This window comes from Canis lupus, chromosome 9 (assembly GCF_048164855.1).
Source record: "Canis lupus baileyi chromosome 9, mCanLup2.hap1, whole genome shotgun sequence".
In the NCBI taxonomy this organism is placed as follows: Eukaryota; Metazoa; Chordata; class Mammalia; order Carnivora; family Canidae; genus Canis; species Canis lupus.
Window position 1 is genome coordinate 17,408,085 of NC_132846.1, and position 19,924 is coordinate 17,428,008.

The window sequence follows — 19,924 nt, forward strand, 5'->3', positions numbered from 1 at the left end:
TTCTCTGTCCTACAGTGTGTCCAAAAAGTATAAGGACCCTTTTGCTGTTAACCTAGCAGGCCCTGGAAAAAAATCTAACTTTCATGCATTGCTAGACTCACAAAAAAATAAAGGAAATGTTTCAAAAAATTTTACTTCACAAAAAAATTGGGAGTAGAACCAAAGACAAACCTCTCTCCAATAGTAAGCAAACAGATGGTCTGGAGTTGCACCAAGGGTAAATATCTATAGAAGTACTTTCATCTTCAGTTGACATTCCAATTCCTAAACCAGCAGTAAGACTAGGAAGCTGAACCAGAAACTCCAGCATTAATTCAGGGTTCTTGAACTTTATCTGGGAATTGTCTCTTCTGGCTCCCTGATGAAATAGGCACACATCCTCAAAAGAAGGCATCCCTAATTTAATCTAGTAGGTTCCCATAAATTATTATCAGGAAAACATGGATTCACAACCAAAGATCAGTCAAGCACATGAAGAGGAAAACCATCATGAATGACAGTAACAATAGATACAACAACTTCCCCAAAAAAGCACACACACAAACACAACAAACTATAAATTCATCTAAAGAATATAGAAAAGCTATGTTTGAAAGGCTTCAATGAATATTTAAATAGAGTATGAATCACAACCATGGTTCAACCAGAAGCATTTTCTAGGAAACACCATGCAAATCTGGAAAAGAATCACATACAAATTCAAAGGAAAAACAAAAATATTTTTTAAGTAAAACGCTCTAAACAAATATCAGATTATATACAGCTGAAGAAAGAATTAGGTAGCTGGAAGACATATTAATTGAAATGTATCTGAAAAATTACCTATAATATAACACTAGTAAATAAATATTAAGAGAAGGGATGCCTGGGTGGCTCAGCAGTTGGGCGTATGCCTTTGGCCCAGGGCATGATCCTGAAGACCAGGATCGGGTCCCGCATCAGGCTTCCTGCATGGAGCCTGCTTCTCCCTCTGCCTATGTCTCTGCCTCTCTCTCCCTGTGTCTCTCATGAATAAATAAAATCTTAAAAAAAAAAAAAGAAGAAGAAATCAGAGTCTTGTGAATCCACAAGTCATAAATAAATAAATAAATAAATAAATAAATAAATAAATAAATTATATATATATATATAAAGAGATATAGAGTAAGATAGTCCAACAAACATTTAATTGGGCTCTCTCCAAAACAGGAGAAAATACAAACAATGCTGGAAAAGCATTATTAGAACAGGAAATGACTGAGAGTCTTCTGAAACTGATGAAAGATATTCTTCCAAAGCAAGAAGAAAATACACATCTAATCACATCATAATGAAATAGAATTCTAACCTCAGAGACATTCATAAAAATAACCAGATAAAGGAGAAAAAGATTACTTTCAAATGAGCAACAGTTAGATTTACAAATGACTTCTGAACAGAGCAGTGGAAGTCAAGAGACATTAGAACAATGCTTTCAATGTGCTAAAAGAAAATAGATGCTAATTTAAAAGCATATGTATACCCAAAATTAATATCCTCAAAGAATGAACATGCAATTAAACACATTTTCACACAACTAAAAATTGAGTAAGTCATTTGCAGCTTTGTATTAAACGTTTAAGAGCTGTTTTTTACACAGAAGGGACACTATTCCATAAGGGCTACCTTACAACCAGGAAGGAATAAAACACAAAAGTAACAAATATAAACGTGTGTGTATATATATATATATATATATATATATATATATATATACACACACACACACACACATTTATATATATGTATATATATATGATATATTGTATATATATACAGTATATATACATATATAATATATGTATACATATTATATTGTATATATATACAGTATATATATACATATATAATATATGTATATATATATAAATGATATTCTTTTAGGCTTAAATCTTAAATAAGAATACATTAATAATAAATAGTAACAAATAAATTGGGAGAAGAGTAAATAGAGTTAAAGGGTTTTAGGTCTCTTATTGTCCAGGAGTATTAATACTAGGTTTTTGATAAGTCAGACATTTTTTCTTGTATTTCCTAGGATAACCATTAAAAGAAGGTAAAGGGGAGGCATCCCCGGTGGCACAGCGGTTTAGCGCCACCTGCAGCCCAGGGTGTGATCCTGGAGACCCTGGATCCAATCCCCTGTCGGGCTCCCTGCATGGAGCCTGCTTCTCCCTCTGCCTGTGTCTCTGCCTCTGTGTGTGTGTGTGTGTGTGTGTGTGTGTGTGTGTGTCTCTATGAATAAATAAATAAAATCTTTTTAAAAAAACTCTTGGATTCTTTAAAAAAACAAAAGAAGAAGAAGGTAAAGGGGAATATAACATTCAAAGTAAGGTAAATAAGATGATGATAATTAAAAAATCCAAAAGATAGTAAGGGAAGAGAATATATAAAGAAAAGTATCAGAACAAAAAGAACATGATAGGATTATAGATTTATCAGTAATTACATTAAAAGTGAAGGGATCAAATGTTCAAGTTAAAAGATGAAGATTGTTAGACTGGAAAAAAATAATACATGCTGTTTACAATAGTCACTTTTAAACCTAGTCATATAAAAGAGATTGAAATTAAAATGATATAAAAAGATATGCTGTGCCAAAGCTAATAAAAAGATTGCTCTTGAAACTATGTTAACATCAGGCAAAATATAATTTAAAGCTACAAGGTTTTTTTATTTGTTTGCTTTGCTTCATATGTAATAACTGAAATCATTCTTCCTTGACAAGGTGGTTTTCTCTCACACTGCAGGGTTACCATACAAGCACATGGTTGACATGAACCACTATTAATTCCTTTTTTTCCTTTCTATCATTAAATGCCCTGAAGAACCTCTTTTAAAACTGTGGATTTCAGGTATTTTGTTTCATTGCCTTTAGAAACTGTTCATTCTAGAGAGAGCAAATATATCAAATGCATCTCCTTTCTTCACTTGTTTGACATCTGACAAACCATATTATATAAACGCTTATATAAACCAGCACATATTCTGGGCTGTATGTAAACCTGACTCTCTAGATCTATAATCTGTGAACTATGGCCCGTTAACCAGCTGACTGTTTCTGTAAATAATGTTTTATTGGAACAAGCGTTGCTTTCATTTGTATATTGTGTATGGCTGTTTTCACAATGCAACAATGGAGTCATTGCAAGAGAGACAATGTGGCCCACAAGTCTAAAATACTTAATATCCAGTTAATGATCATACTCTAGACTACCACATGACTTATACTTTAAGCCCAGTCCTTTCTCACCTTATTGACTCGTTACTTGGTCAATGCTGTTTCTCATTGACATCAGTTATTTCCACAATAATTTTATATCCAAAGTTCAACAGAGTCTATTGTACAGATTACATATTTCTTTACTTTCATATGGCTATATCATATGGTAAGTTATCTCATTTTATCATGGCATTATAGTCACATGAGATGAGTATTATCACCCTCATTTTATCAATGAAAAAATTGCAGTTTAGAGGCCCTAATTTAGAGTCTCAGAACTACTCACTGGTAGCCAAACCCAACTTTGCTCTTAATCACTGTACTTCACTCTCTTTCTGGAATACTTCTCTCTACCTTCCTTCTCATTTTTTAGACTCCGCTAACTGTTCATGATCATTGTCTGCCTGTGAATACTTTGAATTTTGCTTCCCTTACAAATGGTATTCTTTCCTTTCTCATGTCAGACTATAGATTACTAGACAGTATATGTAAGACTGCTTTTGAGTCTGAAACCTGATCATCCTTGGTCTGAAAGGTATCTCATGAGGACAACATATCACTTCTTAGGAATAGTCTTTAAGGAAAAATACACTATGGTAATATACTGTGGTGGGCAATCCGACTTTTCCTATGAAGGGAAAGTGTAATTGAAATCCAGTCATTTGGGCAGCCCTGGTGGCCTAGTGGTTTAGCACCGCCTTCAGCCCAGGGTGTGATCCTGGAGACTTGGGATCAAGTCCCATGTCAGGCTCTCTGCATGGAGCCTGCTTTCCCTCTGCCTGTGTCTCTTCCTTTCTCTCCCTGTGTGTCATGAATAAGTAAATAAAATATTTTTTAAAAATTCCAGTCATTTTTACCCTTTTGATAGTAGCTTTTAATCTTTTAGATACCCTTTTGTAAGATATTTAGTTGTATTTCTTTACTAGGTTCATAACCTGCTTTTGGTTAAAAAAAAGTCAAATATTAGGATGGCTATAGTTATTAAGCAGTTTTCTAATTTGATGTATTTTTTGAACATACCTAATCAGATTCCTTACAAATATGTTGAATAGTATAACACAGTCTATACATTTATGATTACTCTATAAAAGAATTCTATTAAAACAGTAAATATACATATTAAATTAAGCCATACTGAAATGTGATCTTGTATGGTAGAATAAGCAACGTTTTTTGGATACTTGTATTCTAGTTCCAACTTTCCTTCTAACCAACTATGAAACCTTGGACACTTTCCAAATGTTTCCTTAAACATATTAACAGTAATTTCCTCACCTATAAAGTAGAAGATTATATTACCTCTAAGATCCTTTTTCAGTTCTAAAAATTATTTGGTTCTGTGATTTAAGTTGTACTGTGTGTTTCTTTATTTAGCAGGTATCACACATAAGATCAAATGCCTTGGTTCTATGATAAAAACAGATTACCATTAATGGTCTTGGAGTTACCAAAGGAAGGCTTAATTATGTCAGACTATTACTATTAAAAACACATTCAAACAAAACATAACATGATTTTGAAATAAGATAAAAATGGTTTCTCCACAATATCCATAACAAATAGTTTTCAGTGATGTAGATAGTATAGTCTTCTCTTTCTTTATCATTCTAAAGTACTAGATAAGACTCTAAAAAACAATGTAGTTCATTTTTAATGTGGTAGCAATACAGAATAGTCCTATTTAGATGGCATTGCTCAAAATACAGTTTTAGAATGAGCCTTTCAATTATTAAGACTATTAATATTAGTTAACCTACTTTTTTTTTTCAGTCCCTAAAGGTAAGTAAGTTCTGGGGATGTAGCATACAGCACAGTAATTAAAGCTAACAGTACTGTATCATGTATTTGAAAGTTGTTAAGAAAGTAAATCTTGAAAGTTCATATCACAAGGAAAAAAACATATAACTATGTGAGCTGACAGTAACTAACTTTATTGTGGTAATCTAAAACTAATACAATGTTATCTGTCATTTATATCTCAATAAAACTGGAAACAAAAGAAGAAAATGGTACAAGAAAAATAAGATATAGGGAGAAGATGCTAAAGATATAAAACACACCGATTGTTCTGTAAACTTCTGTTATTATCTAATAACTGTTATCATATTATGTTTTGATTCCATTGCTTCACCTGGAATTAGTTCAGCCGCCCCTCCTAGGTTGTTTTAAGCAATACTTTTTACATGTTGGCAATAAGTATGAAAGGTAGCTGGAGTACATATAAAATTCTAAAGTACACCATTGGAGATTGCAATGAAAGCTTCTAAGTTTTCCTTATATAGAAAACAAAAGAAAAATCAAGAATGCTGCAAATTCTCTTTATTTAATAGAGAATACTAACAAGAAAAGGACAAGATATGGTTTTTGTGTGTGAGTAGAGTGAGGAGATGAGAAAAAATCTAAAACATATGCCACAGGCTAGAAAAAGATATTTTGGTATTGCTCAGAAGAGAATTTTATTGTTTTGGAGCAAGGAAATACATTAGGTTAAAAATCATTTCATATTTTGGGACCTTTGACTGGCTTAGTCAGTAGAGCATCCAACTCTTGATCTCAGGGTCTTGATCTCAGGGCCATGAATTCAAGCCCCACACTGGCATGGAGCCTACTTTAAAAAAATAAAATAAAACACTTAAAAATCACTTTACATTTTAACATTGCTGTATGCTTATTATAATAGATGGTGTCTAAAAAGTATTATTGGCCTGATTTTTCTGCATAAAATTGGTGTTTTAAAATCAGTAGATCTTAGATTCAATGAAATGTGGTGATAGGTTTGTAAAATTAGTTTAGAGAGTTTTAAAAGTATAATTGTGATTGTATATGCATAGAAATATTTTTTATTACAATAGTAAAATTAGTGGATTTAGGAGACCATGTTTCAGTCAAGAAGACAAATGTTTTTAATAGGTAAATTTTGGTGGAGTAAGCAACAGAATGTTTATATTCTTACTAGTATTAGGGAGAGATGAACTAGCATCACAATTTGAGAAGCAGAAGATCCAGCTAATGACTAAATTCATTGTCAACTCCCAGTTCTCATTACTAAGACTAAATACACGTGACTCCCAGTTACAAGACACCTTCAGGCCAAACACTTTGGTAAAGTTTTGGAGGCATTAGAATAAAGAACAAGAAGACCAATTATATGTGGAAAGGCTTGACTGATCTATAAAAAAGGCAGCATGCTCAAGGGTATCTGGTACATCTTTGCTTTCCCTGCAAGTGTGGCTAAGATATACAAAAATTAATCAAGTGCTTGTGAACCCACCACATATGGTTTATTTTTCAAATTCCTAAGTAAATTCTTTTTTGTCATCTGTCATACATTCTTGAGAATATAGGTTGACCTAGTATATTTGTGTGTGTATGTAAAAATATATGTTAAATGTTTACATATAATTACATATGTATATCCCAGAATGTTACATAGTCTTGAAAGTTCATGATGTTAATGTTCATGAACTTCAATTTTAAGTAAAGTAAAATAAGGATAATTGGAGTTAACTCATAGATTGATTGTAGGGATAGACTGTTGTATTTCAAGCACTTGATACAATGCCCAACCCATAATAGGCATTCAACAAATGGCATTGCTATTGTAGTTAAGCACAGATGCCTTCAAGTTACTTTGATTTAAGCAGCAAGTTTGGCAGTTTCTTTATGGTGTATATAACTTTATAAAGTACATAACTTTATATAAAGTATATAAACACATTATACACAACTAACCATAGGACCCAGCAATTCCATTCTTTGGTATTTACCTAAGAGAAATGAAGACATAGTTCCACATAGTTCCACATAGTTCCACCCAGCAATTCCATTCTTTGGTATTTACCTAAGAGAAATGAAGACATAGTTCCACAAAATGACCTGTATGCTGATGCTTATAGAAGCTATATTAATAATTGCCCCAAACTGGAACAACCCAAATGTCCATCAACTGGTGAGTGGATATATAGATTTTGGTACATCCTATGATGAAATACTACTCAGTGATAAAAAGGAACAAACCATGGTATATGTAATAATATGAATGACTCCCAAAAGCATTGAATTAAAGTGAAAGAAGTCAAATTCACAAGGCTGCCTACTACATGATTCCATTAATGTGTCATTCAAGATAAAAATCACAAATGGTTGCCAGGGACTGGGTGTAAAAGGAAGGCATTGACTATATTGGGAACATTTTGGAGTAATGGAACTCTTCTGTACCTTGATTGTGATGGCTCTTACATGACTAAAAATTTGTCAAAATTTATACAGCTGTACATCACAAATGGGTGAATTTTTACTTTGTGTAAGTTATAATTCAATAAACTTGACTTTAAAAAACTCACCCATGTATACTTATATGATATGTGATGCATGTTTTACTTTAATAAAAATTGTACCTAAATTTATCCTTATAAGTAGAAAAAGTGTTATATTTTGTACAATGTTCACTTAAAACTCTGGTTATATATAAAAATCCTGATCCACTGAAGGCTTTACTCAAAAATATGAATATTTTTATCAAAAATTTCAAGGTAGTTTATAAATAAATAGATTCTAAGCATTACAATGAAAGGGGTATTATAGAAAATTTAATCCAAATAAGTAGAGACCAAAAAAGAGAAGCAAAGAAAACAGGATACATGAAACATGAAAGATATGTAAAAATAAGTCGAAATATATTGGTAGTCACAATATATTGCACATCTTTACAATGTGTAAAGATAAGTATTATCAGATATACATGTGTCAACATGAACAGAAGTCAAAAGTATAATACCAAAAAAGCAGTTATTTGTAAAATATTTAGAGTATCACTTATTAAGTTTAAAAGCCTGTAAAAAGATACATTACAAGTACATAACTATATAATAAAAGTATAAAATACCCTTGAAAATGGTAAGTCCAAATTCATGGAAGTGTTTCATTTTGGCAGTGGAAGGGAAGGAGGGAATATAGCTAGTAGTGCAATATATGGGTTGGGGTAGACAATTTTCTTTTTAAATAAGAAGCAAAATAGCAAAATATTTTTTTTAATTTAAGAAAAAAATTATAACTGTGTAAAGAATGCCATCAATATTGTAAATAGGTGTATGTAGTTGCAAATACACATATATACACATAAGTACTTACACGTACAGACTATTTCTGGATGTATATACAATTAGCAGATGACTGCTAATCTCAAGAAAGGGATTTGTATTGATGGTTGGAGGTGGGAGAAAGATTTACTTTTTTTTTTATAAATTTATTTTGTATTGGTGTTCAATTTACCAACATACAGATTAACCGCCAGTGCCAGTCACCCATTCACCCCCACCCCCCGCCCTCCTCCCCTTCCACCACCCCTAGTTCGTTTCCCAGAGTTAGGAGTCTTTATGTTCTGTCTCCCTTTCTGATATTTCCCACACACTTCTTCTCCCTTCCCTTATATTCCCTTTCACTATTATTTATATTCCCCAAATGAATGAGAACATATAATGTTTGTCCTTCTCCGATTGACTTACTTCACTCAGCATAATACCCTCCAGTTCCATCCACATTGAAGCAAATGGTGGGTATTTGTCATTTCTAATGGCTGAGTAATATTCCATTGTATACATAAACCACATCTTCTTTATCCATTCATCTTTCGATGGACACCGAGCCTCCTTCCACAGTTTGGCTATTGTGGACATTGCTGCTAGAAACATCGGGGTGCAGGTGTCCCGGCGTTTCATTGCATCTGAATCTTTGGGGTAAATCCCCAACAGTGCAATTGCTGGGTCATAGGGAGGTCTATTTTTAACTCTTTGAGGAACCTCCACACAGTTTTCCAGAGTGGCTGCACCAGTTCACATTCCCACCCACAGTGTAAGAGGGTTCCCTTTTCTCCGCATCCTCTCCAACATTTGTTGTTTCCTGCCTTGTTAATGTTCCCCATTCTCACTGGTGTGAGGTGGTATCTCATTGTGGTTTTGATTTGTATTTCCCTGATGGCAAGTGATGCAGAGCATTTTCTCATGTGCATGTTGGCCATGTCTATGTCTTCCTCTGTGAGATTTCTCTTCATGTCTTTTGCCCATTTCATGATTGGATTGTTTGTTTCTTTGCTGTTGAGTTTAATAAGTTCTTTATAGATCTTGGAAACTAGCCCTTTATCTGATACATCATTTGCAAAAATCTTCTCCCATTCTGTAGGTTGTCTTTTAGTTTTGTTGACTGTATCCTTTGCTGTGCAAAAGCTTCTTATCTTGATGAAGTCCCAACAATTCATTTTTGCCTTTGTTTCTTTTGCCTTTGTGGATGTATCTTGCAAGAAGTTACTGTGGCCAAGTTCAAAAAGGGTGTTGCCTGTGTTCTCCTCTCGGACCTTGATGGAATCTTGTCTCACATTTAGATCTTTCATCCATCTTGAGTTTATCTTTGTGTATGGTGAAAGAGAGTGGTCTAGTTTCATTCTTCTGCATGTGGATGTCCAATTTTCCCAGCACCATTTATTGAAGAGACTGTCTTTCTTCCAGTGGATAGTCTTTCCTCCTTTATCGAATATTAGTTGACCATAAAGTTCAGGGTCCATTTCTGGGTTCTCTCTTCTGTTCCATTGATCTATGTGTCTGTTTTTGTGCCAGTACCACACTGTCTTGATGACCACAGCTTTGTAGTACAACCTGAAATCTGACATTGTGATGCCCCCAGATATGGTTTTCTTTTTTAAAATTCCCCTGGCTATTCGGGGTCTTTTCTGATTCCACACAAATCTTAAAATAATTTGTTCTAACTCTCTGAAGAAAGTCCATGGTATTTTGAGAGGGATTGCATTAAACGTGTAAATTGCCCTGGGTAACATTGACATTTTCACAATATTAATTCTTCCAATCCATGAGCATGGAATATTTTTCCATCTCTTTGTGTCTTCCTCAGTTTCTTTCAGAAGTGTTCTATAGTTTTTAGGGTATAGATCCTTTACCTCTTTGATTAGGTTTATTCCTAGGTATCTTACGCTTTTGGGTACAATTGTAAATGGGATTGACTCCTTAATTTCTCTTTCTTCAGTCTCATTGTTAGTGTATAGAAATGCCATTGATTTGTGGGCATTGATGTTGTATCCTGCCACGCTACCAAATTGCTGTATGAGTTCCAGCAATCTTGGGGTGGATGCTTTTGGGTTTTCTATGTAGAGTATCATGTCATCGGCGAAGAGGAAGAGTTTGACTTCTTCTTTGCCAATTTGAATGCCTTTAATGTCTTTTTGTTGTCTGATTGCTGAGGCTAGGACTTCCAGTACTATGTTGAATAGCAGTGGTGAGAGTGGACATCCCTGTCTTGTTCCTGATCTTAGGGGAAAGGCTCCCAGTGCTTCCCCATTGAGAATGATATTTGCTGTGGGCTTTTCGTAGATGGCTTTTAAGATGTTGAGGAATGCTCCCTCTATCCCTACACTCTGAAGGGTTTTTGATCAGGAATGGATGCTGTATTTTGTCAAATGCTTTCTCTGCATCTAATGAGAGGATCATATGGTTCTTGGTTTTTCTCTTGTTGATATGATGAATCACATTGATTGTTTTACGAGTGTTGAACCAGCCTTGTGTCCTGGGGATAAATCCTACTTGGTCATGGTGAATAATTTTCTTAATGTACTGTTGGATCCTATTGGCTAGTATCTTGTTGAGAATTTTTGCATCCATGTTCATCAGGCATATTGGTCTGTAATTCTCCTTTTTGGTGGGGTCTTTGTCTGGTTTTGGAATTAAGGTGATGCTGGCCTCATAAAACGAATTTGGAAGTACTCCATCTCTTTCTATCTTTCCAAACAGCTTTAGTAGAAAAAGATTTACTTTATATTTTATATTTTCTTATACTTTTTAAATTCTGTTAGTTTATTTAAGGTATATATTTTTATGTGAGTACACACATAAATGAATGCATGCAGTTTTTATTACTGTAATTGCCAGAAATATGGGAAATATGCCTGAGGAACAGGAAAAAAAAGTCTTGTTCACTAATTTGCTTAATGTTTTGATATGAAATTTACTATTGACTTGTAATGTGATGGAATTATATGATATTGATAGTGAAAGTAGGAAATGCAATAGAAGTAAACAGCACATTTAAATCAGTTAAGCTTTCTCACATAATAACATAAATCTAACTCAAGCTAACCTAAGCCAAAAAAAGATCTTTATACTCAGGAAGTCCAAGAAATGGAATGGATCTGGAGCTGTCTGGCATAGGGGATCCAGGAATACAAATGATGTCATCAGGATTCAGTTATCTTCTGGGGCTGATGAACAATCTGGATTATGTATACCTGAGGTGATGGGGAATGCAGTTCACCCTAACCATCAGGACTGAACAGGGTCACTATGGCAGAGGGTAAAGGTATTTCCCCAAAAAAGAAATGCTGGCCAGTTGAACATATATCTCATAAAGAGAAAAAGGAGGTTGTAAGGCTAGGAGGCTTATAATAGCTTTGACTATAGTCAGCAGGGCCTTGGCATAAGATTAGACATTTGGAATTAATAAACTAAGTGGATTGCAATGCAGCCACACCAAATCTTCACAGCCAAGTAAATGATACAAGAGAAGTGAAAAAGTCAATATTACATAAAGCACAAGAATTTAAGTAAAATTCTCATGTTCCCATTTTTATTGCAGAAATTTCTTAGGCAGAAACCTTCATTGTGGCATTTTCCTACAAGAACATTGTTGGTTTTGCTTTCTGTTTTTGAGAGGTTTTTTTTTTTTTTTTTTTTTTGCAGAAGTACCAAGTTAAATAAAAAAATACCTTCAAAATAATCATCTAAGATACTTAGCATTGTTAGATATTTGTTTAGCAAATCCTTTATTACCTGTTCAGTATCTATCCTTTAAATACATGCCACAGAATGTTCAACATTTTATAAGTTGAATGTGATATGTCTGTCCTTTCTTGTGTGATTCTTTTTGACCATTAGTCACAGTGGTCCATGTTACCATTTCAATCACATTTTGTAATTTACTGAAAACTGTCAAAGCTGTCCATTTTTTGGCATAAGGAACCAGTCATCTATTTTTAAATGATTTTTAATCATTTTTGAGAATGTTTAGTCTGTAATTCTAGAATATGAATGTTAAAGGAACACTTAAATTGAAAGAATGAAGAGGGGCACCTGGGTAGCTCTGTGGTTGAGCGTCTGCCTTTGGCTCAGGGCATGATCCTGGGGTTCTGGGATCAAGTCCCACATCAGGATACCCGCAAGGAGCCTGCTCCTCCCTCTGCCTGTGTCTCTGCCTCTCTCTGTGTTTCTCATGAATAAATAAATAAAATCTTTAAAAAATGAAAAAAAAAAGAATGAAGAAGTAATTCTTTGTCCTGTTTCCCAGACCAGATAGAAAACAAATTATTTACTTTAGTTCCTAAAGTTATAGAAAGACCTTAATTGCTGCATTGTTTTCATCATTCTCCATTATTAAAGTAGAAAGTGTTCACTTACATTACACTAATTAATTTTCTTGTGGTCAGGATTTCACAGTTTGTCTTATGACTTTATTCTTATGCAAGAAAATAATCCCAGTGAAATCATATGAGTTCAGCAAAATTAGTCAACTTCTGCCCCCAAACTCAATTACTTATTAATTATTGCCATTAATGTTGTTTGTGAGGTGTCTGATAACAATTTGCTGTGTTACCTATCAAAGACCACTTAAAGTGAAAGTCCATCGTTCCATGCAAATTAAATTTTGAATAAATAAAACTGAAATCTGATTCACCAGTACCATTTTTAAAAGTTACGTTGAAAACTTTTTTTGGCTCCACCTGAAACCCAGTGCGAAAGATGGTTGGAGGTTGGCAGTTTTTCTAAAATTATGAATATGAACCCCTAACAAAAAACTGATTGCAAACCCTTTAAAATTTGAATATTATAGGTAGAGAGGAACAATAACATCCTTTGAATAAAAGCACCTCTAACATTCAAGACTATTGCCATACTCTCTCTAGAGATTTTTTTTTCCTGCAGAAAGGAATCGAAAAGGTTAAGTCTTATCTCTAAGAATCAGGTTATACTCTTGTGTATTTTTTTCACATTAAATATCAAGGATAGCTTAACAACATATTTAGAATTTTCTGGGTTTTACTATTAATAAAGTTAAAAGAAAATCTGGTGTGATCAGGCAGTGGAGCCACATTAAGTTTGTATGTGAAACACCCATTGTGCTTATCTCTACTCTAGATATTGCTCTGAACCCATGTTCCACATTCTGAATTCTGTGTATAAAGTTAAACATTGCAGAAGAGCATATATCTGATGATACAGATGAATAAGGCTGAAGCTTAGTAATGAGCAAACTTGGTACATTTAATATGTTCTTGTTTTCAATATGTCTGTTATTAATATAATTTGATTATTTTGTGGGAAATTATGAGACTCTATTACATGATACTGATAAATTTTAAAACTATCACAAATTTAAATTTATTTATACTACAATACTGTATTCTAACATACCAATACTGATATTAAATTTCTTAAAATATTAATTACTTGCAGGCAAAGTTGTTGGCTATGCAACAAGCCAGAGAGACTGCAATTCAACAGTACAAAAAACTAGAAGAAGAAATCCAAACACTTCGAGTTTACTACAGGTAAAATTCTTCTTAACCTGGGCATAAATAAATTTGTTGGTTTGGGAAATGTTTCTACCTGATTTTAGTGAATGAAGAAATACCTCAGTGAAATTAAACATTCAGTTAAAACATTTTTATAATTTTAAAATGATTCAGGGATAAAATATTCTTTATTCTACCTTTTTTTTCTTCCTGCATTTGGTAAAATTTAAGTTTAGATTCCCATCAGAATTATGAAATATAACCATAAACAAATTGTCTGAATAGAGTTTAGCTGGCTGTTGAACTATTTGCTCATCTAAATACCATCTCTGAAATGATACATATTTTTAAAACAGTACATGAATAATAATAATAATAGCCTTTTGCCAATTATAAATATGAGAAGTTTCTAAAGGAATGCCACTGAAGGATTTTTAACACTTATTTAATTTATGCTCCAAGAGTAGTTGTGAAATTAATTCAGTAGGTCACACTGGTATTTTTCTTTTTTCTTAAATAATAAATTTACTTTTTATTGGTGTTCAATTTGCCAACATACAGAATAACACCCAGTGCTCATCCCGTCAAGTGCCCCCCTCAGTGCCCACCACCCAGTCACCCCCACCCCCCGCCCTCCTCCCCTTCCACCACCCCTAGTTCGTTTCCCAGAGTTAGGAGTCTTCCATGTTCTGTCTCCCTTTTTGATATTTCCTACCCATTTCTTCTCCCTTCCCCTCTATTCCCTTTCACTATTATTTATATTCCCCAAATGAATGAGACCATACAATGTTTGTCCTTCTCCGATTGACTTATTTCACTCAGCATAATACCCTCCAGTTCTATTTCACTCAGCATAATACCCTCCAGTTCCAAAGTGTAAGAATTCACTAACTTGGCCTGTGGGTTACTGAAAGATTTTCTTTTAATTTTACCCCCTCTTAGAATAATGTTAAATACATAAAACGCAATTAACTCAAAATCAGTTTTACTGAAATAGTTATGAAAGGATTATGTCATGATATATTGCTGGTCATGACTAACCTCCACAGAAGTAGTTTTAATGAAACATCAGATACAAAAGACATTTTTTGTGAATGGAAGAATGATTAGAGGTAAAGAAGCATAGTAATCTAGACAATAGAGTGGTTCCTTGAGGAAACTTGAATAAGGAAGACATTAATGACAGTTGAGAAGAAAGGAAGATAGGGTAAGGACTTCTTCATTTTTGGAAAATGGCAGATATGTATTTGAGTGTGCTTGTGATTAACTGCAAAGAGCCAATAGGGAGAATTGGTACAGATGGAACAGGATTCCTAAAAAAAATAGGACAAGATCGAATTTAGAATCTGCAGAAGTGTTTGCCTTGAACAGGAAGCTGGTCAGCTTATGTTCACAGATAGGACTGACTGAAGGACAGAATAGCTGTGGAATAGGAATAAATTTCTGTTCACAATTAATAGTTTCATTTCAGTTCACAATTAATAGTTTCTTTTTTTTTTTCCTGTAAAGTGTGAGGGTCAACATGGGCTTCTAAAATACAGACAGCAGAAGGCTTTGAAAGGAATACCAGAGTAGCTACCAAAGGGGATTGGAAAGAGAAGTGAAGAAGGGCAAGAACGAGCCAAGCAATTCTGAAGAGCTAGCTGCAAATAAATGGGATAGATTAGTATGAGTTCTGGTTTGTACAGTTGCATAACTTAACACATTCAGCTGTCTTATAGAACAGAAGGCAAAGGATTGAAGTGATTCAGGATTACAAATTTGTGGGACTAATATGATGAGGAGAGTGGTTGAACTAGCAGAAAGTTGTTGAAATGATGAATGATAGTGTAAGCTAAATATAGCAGGAAATAAAATGGAAAGAACCTGTGTACCAGGAGAAAAAGGAGGAATCAAGAAATCCAGAATCTTGAAATCAAAAGCAAAGGTAGTGGGAATAAGAAAATTCAAGAGCTAAAAGGATCAGAGGTTGTAGGCAGAAAGTGGAATGTTGCTATTTAAGATTTCGGAGGTGAAGCACTCAGTCTGAGCACTGACAGTATTAAAAGCATTGCCTTAGAAGTAGGTGAAATTGAGAGGAGGGAGGAGTCACTAGATATGAAGAGGTAAACGATTTATGAAACTAATGTACTGAATACCCATTTGGCTATTGTCTCTGAAAATATTGGCCTGTGTTGGGGGTACTCACTATAAATGCTGTAATGGAAAATGACCTAAAAATAGATAAAGCTACATGTTGAAATAAACAGCTATATATGTATTAAAGGAGGAAACCTGTATGGTATGTGTTACACGAGGGAATGTGTGGTGCCTATGAGGAAAGTTGCATCCACATTTCTATCAAAACAAAAAAGGTACAGAGAACTTTCATGCATTGTTAACGGAGATATAAAATGATGCGTCTGCTTTTGAAAACAGTTTGGCAGTTGCTTAAAAAGTTAGACATTGAATTCCCCCACATGATCCAGCGATTCCACAGGTAGGTATATACCCTAAAAGAATTGAACAGATACTTGCACAACAATGTCTGTACTGTATTCTTCAAATTAGCTAAAAGGTGAAAACAGAATGAGCCAAGTGCCCATCAACAGATTAATGAATAAACAAAACGTGTTATATACATATAATGGAATATTACTCAGCCCTGAAAAGAAATGAAGTTCTGATACATGGTACAACATGAATGCATTATGCTAAGGTGGAATAAGCCAGAGAGAAAAGGTAAATATTGTATGATTTCATTTCTATGAGGTATCTAGAATAGGCAAGTTCATAGAGATAGAAAGGAGAATAGAGAGTTACCACTGGCTGAGGAAAAGGGAGTGGGGCTGGGGAGGGAGAGGATGGGGAGTACTGGTTTAATAGATACAGAGTTTCTGATTGGGATGGTGAAAAAGTTCTGAAAATGGATGTGCTAATGGTCACACAACATTGTGAGTGTACTTCACGCCACTGAATTGTACACTTAAAAATGTTTAAAATGGTAAGTTTTATATTACCACATTTTTTTAAATGTACAAAGAATATTCTGTAAGGATATATACAGAAATTTATTTAAAAGAGCATAGGGATAAAATCCCTGGGATATAAAACTCTGGGAAGGGAGAGGCAATTATAAAAAGAACAAAGCTGAAATTTCATGGGAGCTCACATTCTGATTTAATTGATTCAAATGAAAGTAAACAGTGTTTCTTACTCACTTGAATAGATGGTCAGTCAGATACAGGTCAGTATACAGCTTGTATGTATATACCATGAAACAACAAAAGAATAAATAAACTTCAAGAATAAATCTGGCTCTCAGCTTTCCAACGGCCAAAGCCAGGGAGATGTATGATCGGTTATTAGTTTTAGGGGCAGATTAAAATATGCTGATAACTTTCATTCTACCTTGCCTATAGTTCTGCCAGTTAGTGATAATGACCTTCTTCCCTTTAAATTCTTTTCTAAGAATAGTTTTCCTTTGCAGGGCTATGTGCAATAAGAGCTATTCTTAATATAATCATTCCATATCCATGTATGGAAATAAGGAAAACAGAAATATATATTTCTGAGTTTCTCTGTTTTGTTTCCTTTGAGTTTTAGAAGATTTTAAGTCCAAAGAAGAGAAATGTTGGCCTTTCATTTCCTTTGGCAGAGTTAGGGACAGGAGCAATGAGGTGGTTGCGTAGGGATACTAAACCATTATAACTGACAGCTCTTTCACATTAAAGCAGAAGGCATAACAAAGACAGGAATAGCAATAGGAAGATTTAAAATAAATTTACCTTATTACAAAAGTGTTATTAGGAAAGTATTAATACCTCCTCATCGCTGTGCTAAATGCTAAATTCATTTGCAACAGCTTCATTAGTTTCAATCTAAACAGCTTCATCAGGTTTGTAAGGGTTAGATTTATATTTAGTAATGACTTTTTTCCTGTTATTGTAAACCTGTAGTGCTGCATTCCTAAGTTCAGGAGGCATAATAATAACAAAATTTCTAATCGAGAGAATGCCCAAGTTTCAGTGTTTGCTGATTTTATAGTACTTCCGTATATTTCCTTTTGCTTAAAAAAAGTGTAAATTCAAGTGTGTGGATAAGAATAAGACCCTGTTGTTTGATACCAGTAAACCAGGATTTAATATTTATAGTAACAGCCATTTTAAGTTTGTGTTATATTTTGTATGATTGCATGTGGGAAGTTGTGATGCCTTACAGAACCTGGTAAATTTCACATTTTAGACCAAAATTATTGAATGCTTCATATTGTAAGGTAGTATGTCCCCTATGATTGTACTGGTATTTTTCTTAATCATAGAAATCATTTAGTAGAATACTTACATGTTTGACATAGTGAAAACTGGACTAAAACATAAGCCCTACTTACCATGGTTTATAATATACCTTTCAAAGTTGTAAAGGCCATAATATAGAGCCCATGTAATATATATTGAAAAAGAGAGTGAAATTCTTAATTTTTTCTACATTATTTTTCTAAATTTTATTTAATATGAGTCTTTTGCTTCTTATAGTTTTTGTGTATATGCCATCCTTAGCAATCAAAAGCATTACTGTCACTAAGATCTGGTATTTTGTTTTGTTTTGTTTTTTTAGTGGTAGTGATAGGTTTTCCTTAAACCATTATGTTCTCTCAGTTAGAACTATGCATTGATAAGACAGTCAGCAGTGACTATGGCATGCAAGCTCTAGCCAGGGAGCAACGTTTTTCTCAGTGCAATCCCTCATCAAGAAGGGTTGAATACTTTATCCTGACTTCATTCATTCAGTATTCTAATCAGTTGTGCTAATTGGACTGCCCAATGACATGAACAATTTTGTCACATATGTATTTTCAGTAAGAATTAACTATCCAAGGGACACCTGTGTGACTCAGCTGTTGAGCCTCTGCTTTGGGCTCAGGGCATGATCTTGGGGTCCGGGATCAAGTCTCTCCATTGGGTTCCTTGCAGGAAGCCTGCTTCTCCCTCTGCCTATGTCTCTGCCTCTCTCTCTCTCTCTCTCTCTGTGTGTGTGTGTGTGTGTGTGTGTGTGTCTCATAAATAAATGAATAAAATCTTTGGGAAAAAAAAAAACAACTATCCATTAAACTGTGTTATGGTACCATACTGCTAAAGCAGTAATAAAAAGAACAAAAGAAGATCCTAAATCTTCATCTTTGCCATTAACCAGATTTTTTTTTTTTTTTTTTTTTTTTTTTTTTTTTTTTTAGCATAGGCAAGCTCCAAGCTTTCAGTTTCTTTAACTTTGACACTAGGGGCTTTTTGTAGTTGGTTCTAACATTTTGTGAAATTTGCCACCCTTTCACATGAGGTAGATTAAATTTTTGTTTAGTGATGTTTAGTATCAAGAACTGTTGTGGCACCTGACTGGCTTAGTCAATAGAGCATGCAACTCTTGATCTTGGGGTTTGGAGTTCAAGCCCCATGTTGGATGTAGAGATTACTTAAAAAATAAAATCTTAAAAAAATTATTAAGAGAACTATCTTCTTATACTATTAAGTTGCACCTATTTTCAAGGTCTTTTTAACGCATAACTGGCTTCACCTTTACTATCCAAACCACCATATATATTTGTTAGTGGCTCTGGAATGCAAAAACAAAAAGAAAATTAAAATGAAGTTTGAAAAACAAAACCCTTAAGGTTTGCATTTTCTGTATGTCCAGTGATTTGGAATATAGTTATTAAAGATTCTTACCTTCCTCCTCTCAAATTATAGAAAGTGACATTTAAGAAGTTACTTCTGAATGTCAATTACTTCACCTGTATACAGAGATTCCTGACCTACTTATTGTGAAAATCAATGAGATAATATATTTGGATGTTTTTTAAAACCCGTAAAGCACTGTGCAAAGGAAATAAATTAATAGTATTATTGATAAAACTCCTTTAAAAGTTTTGCTTTTTTAGATGTAAGACAACTATTAAATTAGTAAAAGGCTCTTTTTTTTTTTTTTTTTTTTTTTTTAGTAAAAGGCTCTTTCTACTGAAATATTTTGTGCTTCTATGACTTTGTGCCCAGAAGGATATTTTTTGCATTGTCAGTTTTCACTATTTGCTGGGCATTATTCTAACAATAAGTTAAAAAGCAAAACTAAAACTCATCCTTATAGTT

At 33.8% G+C, this 19,924-nt stretch overlaps 1 protein-coding gene across 27 annotated transcripts in view; it reads left to right on the top strand.

Annotated features, from left to right (window-relative positions):
- Positions 1–19,924, top strand: part of MIPOL1 (mirror-image polydactyly 1) — a 329,604-nt gene that overhangs the window by 214,937 nt on the left and 94,743 nt on the right. For all 27 annotated transcript variants that reach the window (XM_072838324.1, XM_072838319.1, XM_072838315.1 and 24 more), the window contains one exon: positions 13,750–13,844. In XM_072838324.1, the coding sequence (XP_072694425.1) occupies positions 13,750–13,844 (95 nt within the window). The remainder of the gene's footprint in view (positions 1–13,749; positions 13,845–19,924) is intronic.